Raw genomic sequence first — 21,339 nt, 5'->3', positions numbered from 1 at the left:
ATATTTATTATTATGAATAATATAACTGACAAGAATATTTTTTATAATCAGACACTACTCGAGCTGACACATGGGGGTATGTTTAATTACTATGCTAAATATTTAACACTTTGGTGAAGTTCCCATCTTCATTTGTTGGTCCAAGACAAGCACCTGAGATGAGTATCAAAAACACGAAACCGAAGGGGACCACTGTGCAGCTTATTTCCTGCCGCAAAGGGAGAATGCCAAGAAGAAAGTCGAGTTTGTTTAAAAAAATGGTTGAAGAGGAAAACCTTCACTTACACCTCATTTTCTAGGAAACGGCAATTGACAATGCAGAATACTTAATATGTTCCTTCAGAAGACAGCCACCTTCAAAAAAGCCCGAAGCGTATAGGAACAATAAAGTTCAAAGAGGGTTACATTTTAAATTTGGATAATTAGTAATCCTACCAGGAAGGATTTTCCCCTATCTCACACTTAATAAGCTGCCTTTGTAATGTTAAAGCAATAGGGGCCAATTTCAAATATAAAATGGGATATCGTATCAGAGATGGCATTTCCACATAATAAGATCTCAGATTCATTTCGATTCATTTACAGCCTGAGAGCTCACTGGATAGTTTAGTGGCATTGGATTGGAATAGATGGTTTTGGGTCAGGAATTAATCCAGAAGGTCAAAAGCAAAGTGCTTCCTCATATTACCCTTGTCTAGTTTGGATCTTTGGTGCTTCTGAAGACCAGATGTCTGACACACGTGAAGAAGTCTTGGTAAGATGATTATCTTACGTCTTTCACTCTGTTTGTAAATGCTTTCTGTTTTTCAGCTATTATCCTACCCAGCATACTAAATCCAATATACTCCCTGTATCTTACGCCTTACTTTTAATGTGAAAGCTTATTCCATTTGTTTGTGAGTCACTGCACTTCAGTCTCTCATTTGCAAAGCCACCTGGATTCACGTGCCATAGCTTTCACGTGGCTTGGCCCATCTGCTCCAACAGCAGCCACTTACTGCACTGCTCAGCAACCCTGTGCCATCCCTTGTGTCTCAGAAGCACCTCCATCAATTCTCAGCGTGCTCTTCACAGCTGGCTTCAGCCAAAGGACGAGGGGATTCTCCCACTCCCCTCTCCCCGCCTGTGGGGCTCAGCAGTGAACTGAATCCGTCTGCTGATCTGACTGATGACTATAAGAAAGGATTAATTGATTTGTGGGGAAGCGGAAGAAGGATTAGTTGTCAGTGGGGTAGATGGGCTGATCCTACTCATTACCGTGAGGAACACTGAAGTGACAGGGAAACTGCCCTTTCTGAAGGCCGCACAAACCTAACCTGGCTTATGACAATCATGAAACCAGGGACATTGTTAGTGACATTAATCCTGGAGAATCCACTCTCAATAGAGCAGCCTCACAGTTCTCATCTTCTGCAAAAAAGTTTTCCCAGCTGGAAAGAAATATCTACCAGTAGGCTTATAGTAGGACTGGATTTGACCTCTTAACTCACTGAAAAATAAGATATCTGACGAAAGTTTTCCCATATCCATAGGAAACAAGTACCTTTCTGTTCCCAGCAGCACTTAACCCTGGGATGTCGATTCATCTTCCACCCTCTCATTCTCCACTGCTGGAGAGAACATTGAATGCAATCCCAGGACTTTTCTTATAGAATATTTCTTCTTTTGTTAACCACGTTCAGTGTGGTTCACGGGTTTTTATTTTTTACAAAGAGGGATGGAAAATTTCTGCAAGCAGCTGGAATACCCAGCATCAATATTTAGGATGCATATTACTTAAAACTGAGTCTGACAGCCATTCTATAAGGTGCAATTCGTATCAGAGTGAAGGCTGCAGAGCTATAGGAAAAGCTCGCCTTCACATGCAGCACTGCAGCAGAACCATGTGGAGAGTGATTCCAACAGATTCATTTCCACAACGCGCAATGGGGCACTCGTACCACGGATTTAAATAGGATCTGCACAGCTGTACCACGCAATATGAGCGTGCGCACAACTCAGTGCTAAATGGGGATGCAAAGCCCAAATATGTCTGTATTTGGTCTGTCTCTAGAAGAGTGGCTGATCATAAAGAATATTGCAAGGATTGACAGCACATCCTTGGGTAAAATTCTGCCCCAGTAGAGATTATGGAAAAACTCCTATCAACTCCACTAAGGTCAGGTGTTCACCTCTACAGAAAAGCTTAAACAAAAATCTCTAAACCTAGAGATGGAGCATACACTCCGAAGTGCACGCACTAATAGGGGTCGGAAACTTCACACACAGCTCAAATTTTGGCCCTGATTGAATTTGAAATGTTTGAGCAGGACATTCCACAGCCAGATCCTGCCCTAACTTATGCGGATACTGGACTCCACGAGTAATTCCACACGTAAAAAAGGGCAGTGCCCAGTTTTATTCAAACCACTTTAGATTTAATGCATTTGAATTATACACATTTATATAGTCAGAGCTTTTAATTCTGCAGTATACTGGCTTTCCTTTCTTAACTATTTCAAATAAGAATGCAACTGAAGCCACTGCGTTTCATTTGGAATAATTAATTTTTCTGACTGATCACATTGTTTGGTGTATAAAAAATGGCCAGAAATATAAGCACAGTTTTATTTGTATAACATGAGTATCAATTAATTTATAATAAAACAAAGTCATAAAAACCCCTCAATATTAAGGTGTTTGCTTTCTGTGGAGATCATGTCTGCGTAAATACTAAAAAGGCAATGCTGTAGGTTTCTTTCTAGGAGCTCAAACCACCTACTGAAACCCTTGAAGGTTGGCATCCTCCTGAAGTCACTGATCTCACTAATTAAGACAAATTATAAATTAAAATAAATTAAGATAAATAATAAATTACTAAGAGTTGGTTATTGGGGATCTATTCCTCATTAATGCTCACATTTTTGTAATCATGTGTTTATGAAGTACTGTTTTTAATTAAAAAACCTTTCAACATGAAAAGGCATGGAAAACACTTTGAATACATTTGAAAGTCCTGGATATGTGGGCATGTTGAGAGAAAAACACAGAAGCCCTTCCAGCAAGATAATTGCTATCTATGTGTTATAATCGAGTCAAATAAACACAAGGGCAGGTTTCTGATAAAGGGGAGACACATGAAAAAGCAGAATATGAAAAATCACCTGTGTAATATTGTAGCTACATTCATCTCACTTGCTTCAAGATTTAATCTACTACAATGCTATTAGCCATGTGTCAGTCAGGAATATGAAGATGTTAATGACAAAATTTTATATGTGTCAAAATAAGAGCTCAGTTTAAATCTGCTTGTACAAATCTTAGATTAGGTTATCATTAATTATAAATGTAATAGCAATACACTTCTTCCCTTTAAGCAAAAAACCAATTTCAGTCCAAGAGAATGAAATAATGTGAATTTTCCTTTAGCACAGACATTAAACATGATCTTATTTGGTATTGCCTGCTAAGGAACACAATTTTCATCTCACACGTTTCCATCCTCAGGTCCCAGTCCTGCCATCAATTACACACATGCCTTACATGTAAGCACATGAAGGTTCAACTTCAGGACTGTCCGCAGCCCAATGTGATGGCTCTCAGAAAAGGATCTGTCCACATTTCACATCGCCACCATGAAAACATGTATTCAGGTGATTTAGCCAACTCCTGAAGCTTCCATTCTGAGTATCATGATTAGATATCAAACCACAAATTCTTCAGCATGCTGCAGGAGCAGGGCTGGTAGCACATAAAAAAGGAAAGTGGATGTTCCCTAAAATACCTTGATATTTTCTTGGCTTCGCAGGATGGCTGTGTTTGCAATATTGCATTCACAAATTTAATTGAAGCTGAAGATAGGTACAATTCACAATATGGTGCTGGAACATAAATCCGCAGGGAGCAGAAAGTGGAAATAAAGTTTTAAACAGCTGAAGAGCACTACCTCTGTGCTCAGTGAAGAGCTTCATGCCCTTGAGAAATAAGTCCTCAGCTGCAGTTAGCACTTTTCCCTGTACCTCGCCAGCCTATAGCACAGAGGATGGCTGCGCTCAGTACACTGTCCCTGTAGCAGCCACAGACCTGTCCTGGTGCTCTGCTCTTTAGCTCTTGGGATGCAACTTGAGACAGCTACATCTTAGCAGAAACCAGTAAGATACCAAGCCTCTGTTGGAACCCGCAGTTTCCTTGTCCAATGAGATACCTCTTATTAGAGTCTCTTAATAGAAACAGTTTGACGCAGGGTGGATGCTACCAGAATATGTCAGAAGTGCAGGAACCGAGCTTGTTAAAAACTGTATCAAATCTAACCTCTGGTGTTCATCAGGAAAGGTTAAGGCAACCATGGTTATTGAAGGAATAAGGAAGAAGATTTCAAAATTCTGCAGAGATTTAACAGAAGCTAAGAGTTAGTAAGATGGACACTTGATGGGACTCCTTCTCGTAACTATGAGAAGACAGAGGGAAATGAAGGAGGATCATCGCTGCACTGGCATTCACACCCTCGCGTGACTGCATGAGGTGGTCAAGACACCTTTCCACTACAACGTACTTGGCTACTCCACTATGTCCTGAGCTCACGCACCCACACTGAGTCATTCTGGAAGAAGCATGAGAATGTTTCTCCATCAGATTCTGCCACAAGTTAGTTTAAATACACTAGTAATAAACTCCAGTACTAGTTAAAAAATTAATTTACTGCCACTTAAACCTAAAACCACACACACCTTGACCCAAGAACTGGGAAGTGCTCCTTAGTCTTGTAGCCCAGACACAGCTGAAATGACTGGCATCACATCTGAGATATTTTACTTATACTAAAAATGGTGAAAGACATCTGGAATAATACGCTACATGAATCAGCTGCATTGGCCAGCCATTGTGTTCTTTATGAGACATGTTTCTCTGGACTTTGGTCAAGACTACACAGAGTTTTGACATAGGTTCAAGCCTCAACTGTCTCTGTGCTGATCTCACAAGTCCTGCTGACACCAGTGCCACGGCATCCATTGTGCCCATGGGCTGGGCAAGGAACCAGTAAAGCCACAGCAAGATGCAGAACAACACACCACCCGAGAGCAGGAAAGCTCTGAAACAAAGGAGAAGAGGAGGAGGGTAGAAGTGGAATTTGTGCTAGTTCCACTATTTGATATCATCTCAGTTGCACAGAGGTGCACTTTGGCATTGCTGTTGTGGAGCAGGTCTTGTGATGAGAAGAAAGGAAAACTGATAAGGGATGCATTTTGTTTTGCAGTGCTGCAAAACATACAGGTCTGCAGCTATGATGCTGCTGTTATTCTTACTTATCCAACTCTACCAAAAAGGATCAAGTCCACAAATGTTTTAAGCAGATACTGACCCAGCTATGGAAAAAAAACCAAACCCAAACAGGAACAGGAGCTGGTTTGCTGTCAAAGAGATCTTGCCAAGACCAAATGATATAGTGACGAGATCCAGACAAAGATGATACGGACGTGGCCAAAATTAACTGAGCGCGGAGGCAAAGAGAGAAGATACGAAGAAATAATTTTGTTGGGCTGAATGGCAGGGGAGTTTCAGAAATCTGCCGTTGATTACAGATGCATTACTGTCAAGCACAAGGCTTATGTGAGTTTAGATTTATACCTCAGTTGTAATATCCAGTGGGTGACTCAGTTAATGATATCTCCTTTGTCCTGTGTTTCTCTAGATCAAGCAGTGCAGATAATTATGAATAATGATAATGATTTGGGTCTCAGAGCAAATTTGCACAGATAGGCACACGCCTATGGGTGATGTGGCTTCATGCACAATAATTAAGCACGTACGCCATGGGAAGTGAAATAGAAAATGGGTAAAATCATTCCTTTACAAGAAGATTTTTTTAGATTTTGGACCTAAAAGTTGTACTGTGTGCTTATTGCAGGTAGCTCGCAGACTGATTTTAGTGTTCATAGACCTGAGAAAACAGAGGGCTTGCCCAAACAAGAGCAGAATGTGGTGCAGAAATAAACACAAAAGCTACCTCTGAGCGTGCCGACACATCAGGGAGCAGAGCGGTGGCATGCAGAGACACCAGCGCCGCTTCTGGAACCTCTCAAGCTGCATCAGGACATCGCTGCGTCTGGCTCCCAGACACCTGGAAGAGCCACCCCACACCTGGGCCAGGACCAGCCAACCCAAACCTGCTCAGCTTCCTCCAACCGGCAGCTCACCGCATGCTGTAGATGGGCCCTGGCAGATCTACTAAACGTCTTTAGACACATGGCTCTGAATTGCCATCGGTGCGGCTGCTTGCACATAACTGAGAGCAGAAGTTGGCCCATTGAATTGTAGGAGGTAGATGCATGGTTCCTTCTTTTGTAAGGAGAAGGTTTCACAAGATAACAAGGTTACTTTGAAAAACTTGCTTCTGTGAAAATGCCACTTATATTTTGCTTCTAGGATCAACACGGCAAGTAAGACTTTCTCACACCCTCCGGCAGCTTCCGGAGGAAAAGTTCAGAGGTTTATCATTTCATCAGTTGCAATCAGTTCAAAGAAGAATTTTGTCATTTAATGTTTTTAAGGCATTTCAGTGGGCTGCCTATGTGGGAGCAGCAGCTGATGTCAGAGAAGACTGTCATTTAGCAACAGGTATATGGGGAAAAAAGGCCTCTTATACATCTCCAAAGAAGGAAAATATTTAGGAGAGCTTCAAGATCTTTCTAGGCTGTATCTCCCATCTTTGGAGAAAGCCAACATAGAATTTATCTCTACTAGCTTTGACCCTCATTACAGACTCCCTGTACAGGTAATAGTTAATATACACAGAGAGAGGCACTTCCAGAGGGTGATTTGGCTTTTGGTGGCCTGAATAGCTTTACTGTCAGTGCCAAGATGTTCGAGTTCATCAGTTCATTCTCTCTTGAGACCTTCTGGGCATGATTCAGCTTCAGATTACGGTGCCTCCATTTGTATGTCTGTATGCAGGTGTCTAAACATCCATTATATCCACAAAAATCTTGTCTTTAGATTGGGAATTTGAGGGCTGGATCCACCTTTGCATCCAACTAAACTAAACCTCTGTCTAAGGCCCAGTTCTTCACGTGCCTTAGAGCTCATCAGCTGTGCCTGCAGATTTTTAACTACAAAGCTTCTCAAGGTGTCTTGCAGCACTTGCTTAGCAGGTGCCTTAATCTGCAGTGCCCATTATCAGGGGTGAGCAGCACTTTCTTAGCTTTACCGAGCCTGAGCAGACCAGAGCGTGCACTGCAGTGACGGTAGCATCATGTCCGTCCCAAAGCTGCTGTGGTCCAACAGCTCGGCTTGTTCTAGTCATGGGAAGATGTCCCCAAAAGGCAGTGTTCTTCTGTTCTCAGTCACTTGCTGTTTCATGCTAGAATGGCTGCTGGAGAAGCGCTAGTGCATGTGCTGGACTTACTGTACCTGCCACCTGCACAGTTTTAATGGAACTTCCTCAGCCTATATTACACTTTACATGAATGCCATCCAGTCTTTAAAGGACCGACCATCAAAACATCCCCATGAAACGGGGAAGAACCACTGTCTCAACAACACAGACTGCGGCATGAAAAGATGAAGCTTTCTGATGGCTTCTTTACCTAAGAAAAAATTGTCTCAATTACAGTAAAATAGCTGTACATTGGCCAAAGAGACTTCTCTCTGAGGGGAGAATTTCTCTCCTCCCCCTGCATTTGCTCGTTATCCCCTGGATTAGCCCACCCTCCCCTTCCTCACGAGCTCTAAGCAGGTATCACATGAGAGCAGGCACGGTGGGACCATTAAATTGCCTGCCAAAAGCGGCCCCAACAGGGAAGCGCTCCTGATTTTAGAGTAGGAAGAATGAGGTTCTCCAACTATTTATGTTCTTTTGTGAAAATTCATTGCAGGTGATCTAAGACGAAAACCTCCCATCTGTTACCCTGCAGGAGAAGGGTGGCTCCTTGCTAAAGAAATGAGGTGGCAAGGACACACATCTTAGTCTGCCATAGAAAGGAGAGGAGATGACAGCATGGTTTTTTTTTTTTCATTTTCAGTGGCACAGGATCAGACTGCCAGGCAAACTGCCTAACGTTTTCTGCAGCAATGTAATAGCTAACCTTTCATATTAGTTCCCATGGGTACTTTGAAAGACTTTCTAGAAAGGAGTTACACGTCTAATGAATAAAATCAAGGAAAATGTAACTGGATTCTTTCAGTGTTCTAGGACACGTGTGTTTTCAGTGTCTCGGAAATGGCTTTGATTGCTTTTTGGTAAAATGAATCTAATTAGCTGCAGATTGAATCCTAGACCAACAACACAAATTACAGAATATGACAAGGAAACTTAAAACACCTTGAAGCAACAAGTACAAGCGTTTGACAGACTGAGGTCAATACAACAATTTCAGTATCTTAATTCTGCCTGTGAAACTGAGCAACATCAAACATGGCAGCAGCTGCAAAGGCCACTGTAACGCCAAGCTGCTCTCTGTCGTCGCAGCTTAAAGGGAGCTGGATCCTGCTCTTAATAATTCCCAGGGGAAATGCCTCATGAAGCGAGTACAGTGCTACCTCTGCTTCCAGCTTCGCTCTTAGTATAGCCGAGAGGAGAATTTGACCTTTGGTAACTTGATTAATACCAAATTAACAGATGGCTTAGGACTTGAGATTGTTTGCGTATCTTTGTGTCTTGCTGTTCTCCCCGAGAAGCAGCAGACCCCACCTCTGCACACGCTAAAAGCGGGGGGCAAGTCCCCCAGTCTCGAGAGAGCAGCGGAGCTGCATATCCCTCGTCCATAACCTGCCCTGATGGAGCAGCTGGTTTCACCCTGGATGCAATGCCTTAGCGTTTTTAAGAAGTGTTGCTCATGTTTTTGACATTTTACAAAGGTTATTCCGAAATTTCTATTAAAGTAATGTGGAGAGGTGCCTATGGAAAAATACAGCATTGGCATTCAGAGCCTCATTGCAAAGCACCTTAAATTAAATGAAGCAGCACAGATACAACAAATTTCTACCAAACCCCCATGATTTATCACAAGCATAACCTTCTTTATGTAATTAAAACAGACTCCAAATAGCGCAAACACAGGAGATTAAGCCCATCTTACCTGGAATAGGTATAATGGGAATACTTTCATTGGGGACCACACGGGGGGAACTGCTGTCCTCCACATAGAAATGGGCAGTCTGAAAACACTTTCTGTTAAAGGAAAAAGAAGAAAAATAGATTCAGGGTGTGAAAAACTGCCCTCTGAAAAAATAGCTGACAACTTTTGCACGTGTTCTGCTTCTCTGTTTCTGTTCCATTTCTGCGCCATACTTTCAGACGTTATAGTTTTAAAACATTGATGCATCAAAACATACGCACATTTTCTACAGTTACAATCCTAATTCCAGATTCTGGTGTGCTCTAATTCATTGACATCTGACATCCAGCCATCATAAATGCCTCTGTATAGTATTGCTACGTACCATTGAATATGAAATTGTACTCACAAAAGTCAGTGGTTGCAAAACAGGTTTCAAACGCATCATTGAGAAAGAAAATTTGCACACAAGAAACATTCAGCATACAGTTCAAGCCAAAATCCACCTAAGACACTAGCATTTCCAGGGAAAACACACTACTGGAAAAGTTTCTGCCGTGTAACAGCCAACAGACAGTAATACCGCATCTGTAACTGCTGCACATCATGATGTTCCGCTATGAAAGTTATCCTTCAAACATTACAGTTTTTTGTTTGTTTGATTTTTAACGCTAAAGCCATATCACCCTCATCCCATCCTCCTCCTGCAAACTTGTATTACATATGCTGCTACAGAAAAATGCAATAGCCACTTAGCTTGGGCCCCAGGACTCGTCTCTGAAAAGGCCTATAAAGAAAAGGAGAACTTAAATCCACCTGACTCTTTTTTACCTGTATTTAATGCAAAGCAGAGAGCACAAGCTGGTCATCACAGAAAAGGTACTGGGCAGAATAACATCAAGAGATCCGAGGAGACTCTGCATGGTGATGTTAACTGAGGCAGGGTTTTCCAACACCAGCGTCACTGCTCATTGCTGACTTAATGAGCTGCTTGAGGCTGGAACTGAATATTTAATGAGTCTTGCTTGGTGTGAGCAGCTATTGTGGCAGGAGAAGGGTCTGCTCTCATCTGTCGGGGCGCTTAACAATAGCTTCCCATTGCAGAAAGATCCCCCTCATTGCAGCCCTGAATGAACTGCTCCTCAACACCTGGGCAAAGTTTGCAGGCGGCCTGGTGAGCGGTGCCTTTTTGTCAAGTTGCCGGTTCCCTTGCTGAAACATATTTGCACATCGTGGCTTATAACTTTCTGCCTCGCAGTCTGCTTCTCTGTAAGTCGGGCATTGTGCTCTCCACGGAGAGCCCACTCCGCAGAGCCGGCTTCGCTGACATCGTCAAAGCCATTTCTGCTCCCTTTGTTTTCAACATCTGTACACGCCAGAGAGCAAAAAAGTCACTGAAAAATCAAACCACCCTCTTAGGCGAAACCAGAAACTGAAATAATCATGGGCACTCGCATTCTATGTGTTTGCACTTCCTACCACGCAGTCCCAGTGCTTTATAATGCAATCACATGTGATGGCAGCACCGGTACAACTTAAGACAATACAGAAGCAGAAGAGAGCAGATTTCACAGCATGGAGTAACTGTCTCGGAGCAGCTTTCTATTTTCAGGCACGATGTCTCGCATTGTGCTGAAGTTATTTATTTAGGGGGCACGCTTTTGTTAAGAAACACCATAAGGTGAATTCACACACGAGGATGCAAGACGTGCAATAGTCTCACAGCATTTAAAAACATCGGCTGAACTCCCCCCACCCTACTTGCTCCCCGTTCTCATTTTTTTTTTTTTGGCAGCCTTTATTTTGGACAATGCACACCCTGGGGGCACGCAGCAGAATAAATCAGTCACACATAAAGAAGAAACTATGAATATGAAACAGGCAAAATGTTCCTGATTTTGATGTATTTGGGGCTCTTTCCCTTGAGTCAATACTACAGAAATCCTTGAACGGCTTCTCCCGGTAATGAAGGCCTTAAGAAGGTGTCTGATAAAAAGACAGACCTTTACGTAGGGATTTACAGGGTATTTTTAAGCTGATGATACTTAAGAAAAGCAATTATTTTTTGTAATTTGTTATTTTATACTCTGAGAGGCTGTGATAGGCTGGCATTATGATTTTTTATGCAGCCATAAGAAAGCTTTTACTTAATAGCCTCAAAACACGTAATTGTGTTGGATAATCACATTGCCTGATATTGTAAGGCCCACGATGGTGACAGCTGAATACCCAGTCCAGCATATCTCTGCTGAGCACAGTGTTGGAATAACAATGTATTAAATTAATATTTCACAGAGTAAAGTTTTCTGCAATCATTAATGTCATTAACAGTTCTGAATTTTATTCCTGGAAGGCCTTCTGTAGTTGTTCTAAAAAGGCAATCACCATTGAATTTGACTAAAGGTTTTCTCAAGTCACAAACATCATGCTAATATACATTCTTGTCTTATGTGTACATATATATAATACAGCATATTCATTACTTTACAATACTGAATTCTGGCACATCAGGTGAAGACATGCCTCTCAAACTCTTTTTTTTTTTTTCCCTACTTGCTCATAATTGCTGTAAATATTCCAAGTTTAGCCTCTACAGCTGAGCTCACTGTGCACAGGGCATCACATCCCTGTCCTGGTGACTCCCTCCACGTCTCGGGGGCTCCCAGTGACAGCAGAAGGCAGCACTGACAGTACTATGCAGGCTCAAAAGCAGGATAAAGGGGATTGATCTTTAAAAGACCTTTTACAATAGGTTCCACAAAATCGCTGGATGAATTTTCCAGCAAGTTCTGCTTACGGGGTCTGTTTCCCACTCTTGCACCTCTCGATCCATGCATCTTGGGGCACCGGGCAGATGCCTCCAAGCCCCCAGTTTGGATAATGTCCATTTTCCAGCCTGGGACTGACTGGGTTAGGAAATGCCTGCCCCCTAGAAGAGCCTTTTGCAAACTTATGTTCTAGTTTGTAGTAATAAATACTGATAGTTGGATCGAGGCTACTGAAAGGCATTTCAGACAAGTTAGTATCCGCCTTCTCCCCCACTTTAGGATGCTCCCTTCTCTCCCCTGGCATTTCCCCTACCCATTACCTTTCCCTCCGTGTACAAAACTTAAGTGGCAGCAGTTGCTAAGGCTACAAGAGGCTGCAGTAAATCTGTGTGTGTATATGGGGAGGGACGGGTAAAGGAAAAGGATAAGAGCAGAAAATTGCTTGTTTCGAGTCACTGGCCAAGCAGCCATGGAGAGAGGTGGGAGTGGATGCAGGGCTAGACAAGGTGCAAGTCTACAACTGTTTTCACATGAGCACTTCAGCCTGTAACTTTGAACCCCAGTGTGTATACACGTGCAGGTGTTTGCACCTGTGTGCCCATCTGCTCAGGAAACCAACACCATCAGCAGAAAAAAAAAAAGATATTTTTCTGACAGACGCAGCCTTTAGTGAATGAGCAATTGGGACTTGTCAATGGCACAAATGATTATTAAAATCTTAACAACTGAAACACTAATTTTAGAATAATTCTTGCATTTCTGCAGCCCTGATTGAGGAAAAGCAGATTACAGCCCTGATTTCACTTCCAGAATATTTCAGAGAGCCCACATCTTTCCTGCAAAATACCAAAGAGTCTGTTGTCTCTGAAATACGCCTGTGTGCAGTGAAGCACACCGTTTTCTCTAGCCCCATATGTTTTTTCGGCTCCCTTTCCCTGGGGTACAATAACTGTGCGAGATTGTGGTGATCAGACACACAGTTGTCACATATGGACCAAAATGCAGAAAGTAAAACACTTCGAGATTAGCATCTCCCTGGAGAAGGAGCAGAGGCAGGGTCTGGAACGCAAAGCCAACAACGTGAGCGAGAGCATCCCCCTGCCCAGAATCTTTTTGCAGAGATACTGGCAGCGGGTTATTAAAGCAAGCTAACAGGATGCAAAGTCCAGAGCAGCAGCACCTTATTATCAAGCCACACACATAAAAATATGCCAAGAGATGGTCCTGATTAGCTGGGTTAAATGTTTGTTCCATCTCCGCTGAGCAAAATACCAGATTAGCTTCTGTAGAAGAAGAGATGCCTCATGAGATTTTGACACTCAAAACAGGTTTCCTTGGTTATTCGTTAATAAACCTCAAGCAGCTTCTCCTTTATGCTCATCTAAAAGCAAGAGGGAGAACCAGATCACATAATGGCCTGAAAGCATTTTATTTTTGTGTAGAAGATAGCGCCTCAGTGTTTAGTTAATACTGCCTTCCAATACAAACACACAGCGTGCGCTGCCGTCAATGGGAGTACTGGGAATAGCTCTGAGGGCAGCGTTTGGCCTTTACTCCTCGGTACTCGGTCTCGCGCGGGCAGCATCCCCTGATCTGTGCCGACAGGGATCTGCGCTGCTCCAGAGCAGCTGAGGCAAGCAGAGAAGGAGCAAGGGGTTATTGCGGAGGGGCAAGGGATTGCCTCCGCAGCGGCTGGCTGAAGCCACCGCGACACAGACTGAACAGAGGAAAAAATCACAGGGGAATGCTTCACTTTCTGGGGACACCCAAGAGCCGCGTCCTGCCTCACACGCTGAAGAGACTGGCACATTCATTGCTCCCTTGTTCATTAGGGACCTACTCCTTCTTCCAGGCGTTCCTGTTGGCTGAAGCAGCACGTATTCCCTCTCCAAGGCTAGCCAGATTTATACTGCTTAATTTCTCTAATAGCATCTAGGAGCTCTAGGCTCCCGGTTTCTTGCAACTCTCTCTTCTTGGGTCATTACCTCCTAAAGCATGACCAATTCAGGGGCAGATGGTTTGAAAGGATCCTAGAGGCCCATTTATACTGTCAGAGCAGGGCAAACCTTGTCCTCTGGGTACCCTTCCTCCAGAAACAGCCTCCGACAGACAGGGGCTCTGCAGAACGTACGTTTATTAATGAAGAAGCCAATAGGCCCTGCAGTCACCCTACTTCCACACCCAGTCCTTAGCTGGTGGGCAGAACAGGCAAGATGGAACAAGAGTCAAACCAGGATCTGTAAGGGACCTCTAAGCCAGGACATGGCTTAGCCTTCATCAAATGCAACCTGGATGTAGGCATTCATTCACCATGCTCCTCCATCACGGGAGGGTCTACAAATAACTCCCGAACAAGGATCCAAAGACAGGAAATGATCCCTTTCACTACCTCTGCACATTCATTCTCACTTTCAATAGAAGAAAAGATGCCTCAGATTCTCATTGAACTGTTTTGCATGTTTTCCAGGAGACACAATTAAGATTGGCTTCTGCTGGCACCAAAACCAGAGTATGTATGCAGTCAAGTGTACTGGTAACACATGGCTCTGCACTTTAAACTAGCTTCACTATTCCTTGGCAAGTATTTGTCACTGTCAGAATTGGCAATGACTCCTCAGAAAAGAGCCGCAGACTACGGAACAACAGAAGCGCTGCAAATCACGACCATGTCACCAGCAGAGCAGTGGATGGGAGCCTGGACAACAGCTGTCTGCAGTCTGCACTGCTCTAGCTGGGGTCATCAGTCACTGATTTTTATGAGCAATAAAACTGACTCAAGCGTTAAGAAGAAAAAGAGAAGAGAAAACCACACGAAAAAAGCTGATCTTATGAATATGAATAAGTGACCAGCATGGAGCAGTGATATTACCTTCATTGTATCAGAGGGGCATCTGCATTTACTCCTTTTTTTGGCCAGAAAATGGCTTATATTGCCCCAATTTTCTACAATTATTTTCCTTCCCAGGTCTTAACGCTTAACGATCAGAATTCAAAAGCTGAGTTATAAAAGAACCTATGCTACGCTGGAGCAGTAAGGCAGTGAAGGCTGACCGAACTTGAGCTACGGGAGGATATACAAAGCAGGAATGCATAAAACCCAAGAGAATAAAGGAAAGCTGAAAAAGGAGGAAAATTTCCCTACAATATAATGCTAATTCTCCTGCATATCCCTCCCAAAGACGATTCACCTTCTCCCCACAAAGCAATTTCTGCCTGTAATCTTCTTGAGCAGCGTTAAGCATTGCACAGATATGATAACTGGATACTGGTCTAGACAGTACATGGGTAGGTTTCAGAAGTTCACAGTGTGCCAAGTCCTTGGCATCCTTTCCTAGACAGAATAGAGAGAAGTAGACTGTCCCTTTTCAGGGGACTTCCTCGGGGCAAGGAGAAACGGTTTTTCACACTAGTGAGTTGTTGCGCACCCACACAGTCCCACAAAAGCTAAAAGGATCCAAATGCTAATCACCAGTCCAACCACACACACTCACAACCACGCATTCTGCAGTAACATCGAGAAATAAAGATGGGAAAAAGGCTGGGAAAAGGCAGATGGAAAAAAGAGAAGGTGGACAGAACTTTGGGACAGTATTTGTGATGAAGAATACACACCACTAGTAAAATTGTCCATCTAAAAAACTAATCTACAAACGAGACTAGGGATTTTTGACACAGAAAGACAGCTAATTTAATATTTATGGCCTAAATTTGCCAGCTGACTACACAGCTCTCCACAAAATTAAAAATCCTCTTCTCCCGATCCTCTGAGATCCTACCTGTCACCAGAGACTAGACAACCCATTTATATCACATACGGTATGGAACTCAGACATTATACAAGAAATAATAATTTTTAGAAGGGTATTCAAATAATTACACAATTAAGAAATGACAACACACACCAAGATGAGCTGCTTTCTAGTCCTCCCCCCTTCATCAGCTGTGTGACCAGAAAGTGCCCAGGTGGCCAACGCAGAAACGCGCTTAGAAAGCTCTTTAACTGCAAATTGTAAGTGGATAAATCTTAGTTCAGCTCAGCACAAACATTTTCCACGCTTCCTTGTCCCATCTTCCTGGTGTCCCTGGAGAATAGCGAAGGCGATGGTGAAACCTTTTTTGCGATGCCACTTGGCCCTGTAACACTTGGTAGCTAATTACTCTCCTGGTGACCTCTGACAGGGCTAGCAGCATCAGACCTTCCCCTCCTGCTTTAATCAATACTCACAACAGCTGTGTTGGATACACTCAGCAATTTTACAGATGACTGAATGGGTTTACTCATCAGTATTTTCTACTGCAAGAGAACAAGCTCCCTGGTTATACGCATTACCACTCAAAACTTTAACGTCTTCAGGCAAAAATGGGGTAGAGAAACCAATAGGTGGTATCTTAAAATGGTTTAAAAATTAGGCATGGTTTTAAAAACCAAAGGGAAGCCTAACGTATTCATTTTCCTCTCCCTCAGCCAACTATTTATTTAATGCAACATTCATAACAAAGCCTAGAAAATCGCAGAGGAAAACAAAGACATGCCTTTTCCAATCAAATAATACCTTAGGCAGTTCCTATAAAATGCGCTCTTCCAATGCCCTAAACATCATATAATATTAAAAAGGAGCCTAAAACTTTCTCACAGAAGGAAGCTAAATTTAACCGAGTGAAGAGTTGTTCTGTAATCACAAGAACTGCAGCAATCAATGAAGATTGCCTCTTACTGGAGAGGAGCTTTTAGCAGCACCTCTAAGAAGTCAAAATCGGGCATACTTGATATTACCATTTCAGGACACGAATTCCCTTTGGGACGAACCTCAGGAAAGGAAAGAATAAAAACAGGGTGACACACTGCGAGGTTAAAATACAGCTATTTTTAAATGTAAAGTGTAATTCACCTGGATTGAAATTGTGTTATAAGAAAAACAGTACAGAAATGATCCCAACTAAGAGAGGACAGCAGAAACTGTCTCTTTCTTTGGAACATTCACCTAAATGTTCCTAGTTACTCCCACCTAATTACTTTCAAAATAAAAGAGCTCTGCTCTTCCCTTTGCAAAAATATTCTTTCCTTCCTCCAAATGGGACTTCGGGACATTCAATCGACAATTATTTTAGGTATCCCTAACCACAGCCCGGGACCTGAACATTAACACAAAAATGTCCTAAAAATTTAGGCACAGTTTTTTCCTCTGTTTTGATGGACCTGCCCATCTTCAGGCAGAAATGCCAGTTTGTTAAATATAATGAAATACTCAAAGGGAAGCTCCCTCTTTCTCACATCAGACATGTCCACGTGCACCTGGACTAAAGCTGCATGGGAGAACTAGGAAGATTTCCCAATGCTGCCGGACTTATTTCATGTTTAGCTCATTTGGGGCCAGGATGAAATATTTAAAGTGTGATTATTTCCTTTCTCTCTTCATCACCGTGTGTTTGGAGGGTGGGCTTTTTTCATTGGCCATTTCAAACGAAATAGCTACTTAAAATTTTTTATGGTCTCTCTGCTAACTCTGTTTAGGACGCAATTAGAAATGGTACAAAAAGATACCTTTGGAAGCAGAGCACAAAGGAAAAGAAAAGAGCAGCTGGCACCAAGAGCAGAGAAGCAAATTATTTAGTACCTGGCAGATAATGAGAACACTGAAAACACACTACTTAATGCTAGTGCTCTGACAGGGCTACGTACGTCACCTCATCACGCTAACACAGACAGACCGGGTGGCAGCCAGCTGGTCCTCCTTCCCCACCCAGCTCCCTGAAAGCAAAGATTTGTAAGCTGCCAAATAATAAACCTGGACAGAAGTCTTGAGGATCATTAATCTTGCTATCAATCAACCCATTTGGAGATTCGCTTCTTGCTGTCGCTGATACTAATGTGGCAGTGACTCGAGAGCTCTGGGGAAGCCTGGAGTACGCGTGTCTGAGGAATTGCTTTAATGAGTTTCTTGCATTCAAAGGTTAACAAATGTGACAAGGAAACACAAATATCAGAGACAATAAACTACCATTCCCTGAACCAAACCACTGAGAAATACCGTGCTGTGTATTCTGCGGTGGTACGCTGAATACAACATCTCTAACTCGCTCTGTGAAAATACCTGAGTCAGACCTCAGTGACCGATCTCCGATGCCAGGAGAGATGCAGGCATGTCAGTGCGAGCTCTGCCTGCTCCAGTACTCCTTATCTGCTGGGCGAAGTACCTTGGGCATAGCTCTGCATTAATAGAGCTATCCTGCAAAGAAGCAAGTTGTATTCGCTGAAGTGGTCTTCTGCTTAAATCGGACAATCACTGCGGTGTGAACATATCCACCGGGCTCCCTTTGCTAAACACAACAGACCCACAGCAATTAATACATCAGAATAAAAAGTCCCTGCATCAGTAGCATCCGGCCAGTAGCATTTGCACTTGACAAGTGCAGTATTTTCTGCAAGAATGTTTCTAAAAAATAAATAGCATCAACCAGAGCAATAATAGCAAACAAATCCCAAGATCATTAATACCCTAAGAAAAATCTAATTAATACCAAAAAGCAGTAAGCAGTATTAAGCATACTTAGGCATAATAAAGAAGCATAGAAAATAAAAACAATGTACGTTTCAAATTACCACCTCCACAGACCACATAAACCACAATAAAAATTCTAGAAATATAAGTAAGTAACGGAGGTAGAATCCACTACACCATGAGGCAGAGGGGACTAGAAGGATGACCCTGAAATGAAGTGAGCTTGAAATGAAGTGAGGACGAGTTCCCTTTTCAAAATGTTTGTTAAGAAAAGGACACCTTTGAAGTTTCAGGCTATAACCCATTTGAAGCTCCTTGAATTTTAGTGTCAAGGAAATACACATTTATTACAAAAAAAGGACGCAAAGTATGAGGCATATCAGAAAAGTTACCATAAAGCCTATTAGCTGGCACCCAATTATAGAGAAGAGTGAAGAACTGAAAAATCAGAAAGTAACAGATGTTACCTTGCCTTTAAGAAATCAGTCAAAATTATTCTGAAAATTGGAAACTGCTTTCATCCTCATGACAAACTTTTCAGTAAGTATGCACTCGGGCAAATAATCTATTGCTTTCCCCTTATCTTAATCAGTGTGTAGAAACATCTAATAACAAAAGTAATCACAGTGAGGAGAACATTTTGATTCAAGATAAAAGTTCATTGCAGATAGGCGAAACAGGAGAAATTCAGTCAACCTATGTTAATTATTAGACCCCTTAACACCAGATACAGTTTAATATGTTTTCTATTTATAGACTCTTCTCTTTATTTGCACTAGTTCCAGAGCTTTAATCTACCTTTTATTAAGCTCTTCATCACCTTTCAGTGTTGATAAATGTGGGACTGGGGAAAAGGAGAAAAAAGCCCACCGGAATTGCAGTTTGCATCTGAGCAAAAACATACGAACGCTTCTTAATGTATGAAGAAACGCGCCTGGATCCATCAGGCGCTTGCTCAGAAGCAGACGTAAATTAAACACAAGCTCCTGGCTCAGTATTTTCCTTTTCTTTTACAGCTCATGAAGCGACGTGGCTGCACAGGCAGACATGCTGTCCTGGAGGAACGCAGGAGACGTCTGCTCCTAGGTGAATGGTGCAGTGCTGACACCTCTAGCAATTCATTTTCCTCCTGCTGTATCTATGCATTTCATTTCCACGTTCTGATGCGATCTTTGGTGGTGCTTTTGCTGCCATCAGTGCAGCAATTAGCGAGCTGGGGAGCAGAAAGGACATCAGCAATCGTGATGGCATGACACGTTCGGGTTCACAGGCAAAGGGCGACTCCAGCGTGGACCGGGGTCCTGCTGTCAGACCCACCACAACTATTTCCATCTCTGCTGGGAACTGGGAACCGTAGTAACAAGTTCCTGTTTTATTCCAGTATTTTAATTCAAGGAGCTTTGCGAGCTAAAAATGTTTAAAATGCAGACTAAACAGCAGAGTATTTTGCCACTATTTCTGGTAGTTTTGTCCCAGACATTTGGTTTCAGATCTGTGATTTCCTGTCGAGAACACACAAGTGTGAACTCCTTGTTGATCCATTTATTCATTTGCCTCCTGGCTGATCGTAGCCATTTTGACAGAATGGATAAATTGACTTGCTCCTTGTTGTTTGGTTTTGGTTTTTTTCCTTCTTTTTTTTTTTTTCCACATGCTTCCCCGTCAGCCTGGAAACAGTGCCCCAACTTCCCAGATGCTGTGCTTAGGTCTTTATCACTCCTGCACCCTCACTTGACACCCTGCGCCCTCCTTTCAGAGGCTCGCTAAGCCAATTCCACACATTACGCAGGTTATCTGAAACGCCACAACCTCTCGCTATAGCAGCTTCTGCAACTCCACCTGCCAGATGAAAATGAGACGTAATATTTAAACTATTTTTGAACAATTCAAACCCAGTGAACACTTTACATCACTCTTTAGGTAGGACATGAGATATATCTGTGGCAATTGCATTTGGTTACTCCAGGCAGCATTTAATCATTTATCTACGGCACATCTCAGCAAATCATCTATTTTTCCAAGTCATGAGCAAACACTGCACTTTGGAAAGGGAACAACTCTTGATCATTCTCATTGAGGAAATGGCAAAGGTAACAGCTTCAAGTGACCAGGCAAAACCCTGTAACATCAGCAGAAGATTTCCAATGCAAAGTAATTTCAGCAGGCTAACAAATGAGTCACTTTTCTCCGACAGACATGTAGCAGAACACAGCGCATTTAATTGATGGGCCCTTTTATTGCAAAACATACTGTCTCCCTCCGGTTTGACTGGAGCAATGGGACGCAGCATTGCCAGGAAAGAGCTGAAGAATGCAAACTTGGCACCACATAGTAACTAAATGTTGATTCATGGAAATTATGAGACATTCAAGGGGACAGGTCCCAGGATCCAAATTATGTTCCGCTCTTGTATTGCCCCCGTGTGATTACAGCAAGTTTGCTTACAGTTTGCTGCTCGCTCTTCTAATTGGATTCCTGCAAAGGGCAGTTTGCCGTGCCACGAGCTTGTCACTTTCTATCCTGCTTTAACTCCAAACCACTCAATTAATATTAAATTCCATTTATTATAAAAGCATTTGTTTCTACCCATACGATGCTATCAGCAGCCATCTCATTAATATTTATTTGCTCAAAGCGGCCCACTGATGTTAAGATCTCAGATACAGCTAGTAACTTTAAAAGGGGAAAATATGTGAAGCCAAGAAGGTCAAAACCGAACATGAGCTGTAACAGAAAACATCCAACCCACGTGAATTTAACTCCTTCGCAGAAAGCTGAGTAAATACAATAAAGTTGTCAGAGAGCAACGACAATGTTAAAGTTAATCCAGTCACCAGAAAAAAACCGAGGAGTGAGGCTGGCAACAGGCCTGTCTCTCTGGGGTGGGGAGCTGCTGTCTGGCGCACCAAGGAAAAAAGATGCTGGAAGGAGGCATGGAAGGGGAATGCTCATCTGCTGCCTTATTCCCCCCTGAGCTGAGCTCTCTACTTTCCAGGCTTCAAAAAGACCTGGAGACCTGCGGGTAACGTTAAACCCTGG

The 21,339-nt window shown here is 42.7% G+C and overlaps 1 protein-coding gene across 1 annotated transcript in view; it reads right to left on the bottom strand.

The window, feature by feature from the left end:
* Positions 1 to 21,339, bottom strand: part of PTPRG (protein tyrosine phosphatase receptor type G) — a 415,060-nt gene that overhangs the window by 35,148 nt on the left and 358,573 nt on the right. The window contains exon 14 of the mRNA XM_054216618.1: positions 9,054 to 9,145. Coding sequence (XP_054072593.1) covers positions 9,054 to 9,145 — 92 coding nt within the window. The remainder of the gene's footprint in view (positions 1 to 9,053; positions 9,146 to 21,339) is intronic.

The sequence above is a fragment of the Rissa tridactyla genome, chromosome 10 (genome assembly GCF_028500815.1).
Source record: "Rissa tridactyla isolate bRisTri1 chromosome 10, bRisTri1.patW.cur.20221130, whole genome shotgun sequence".
In the NCBI taxonomy this organism is placed as follows: domain Eukaryota; kingdom Metazoa; phylum Chordata; class Aves; order Charadriiformes; family Laridae; genus Rissa; species Rissa tridactyla.
This window is presented reverse-complemented; position numbering and strand designations above follow the sequence as displayed.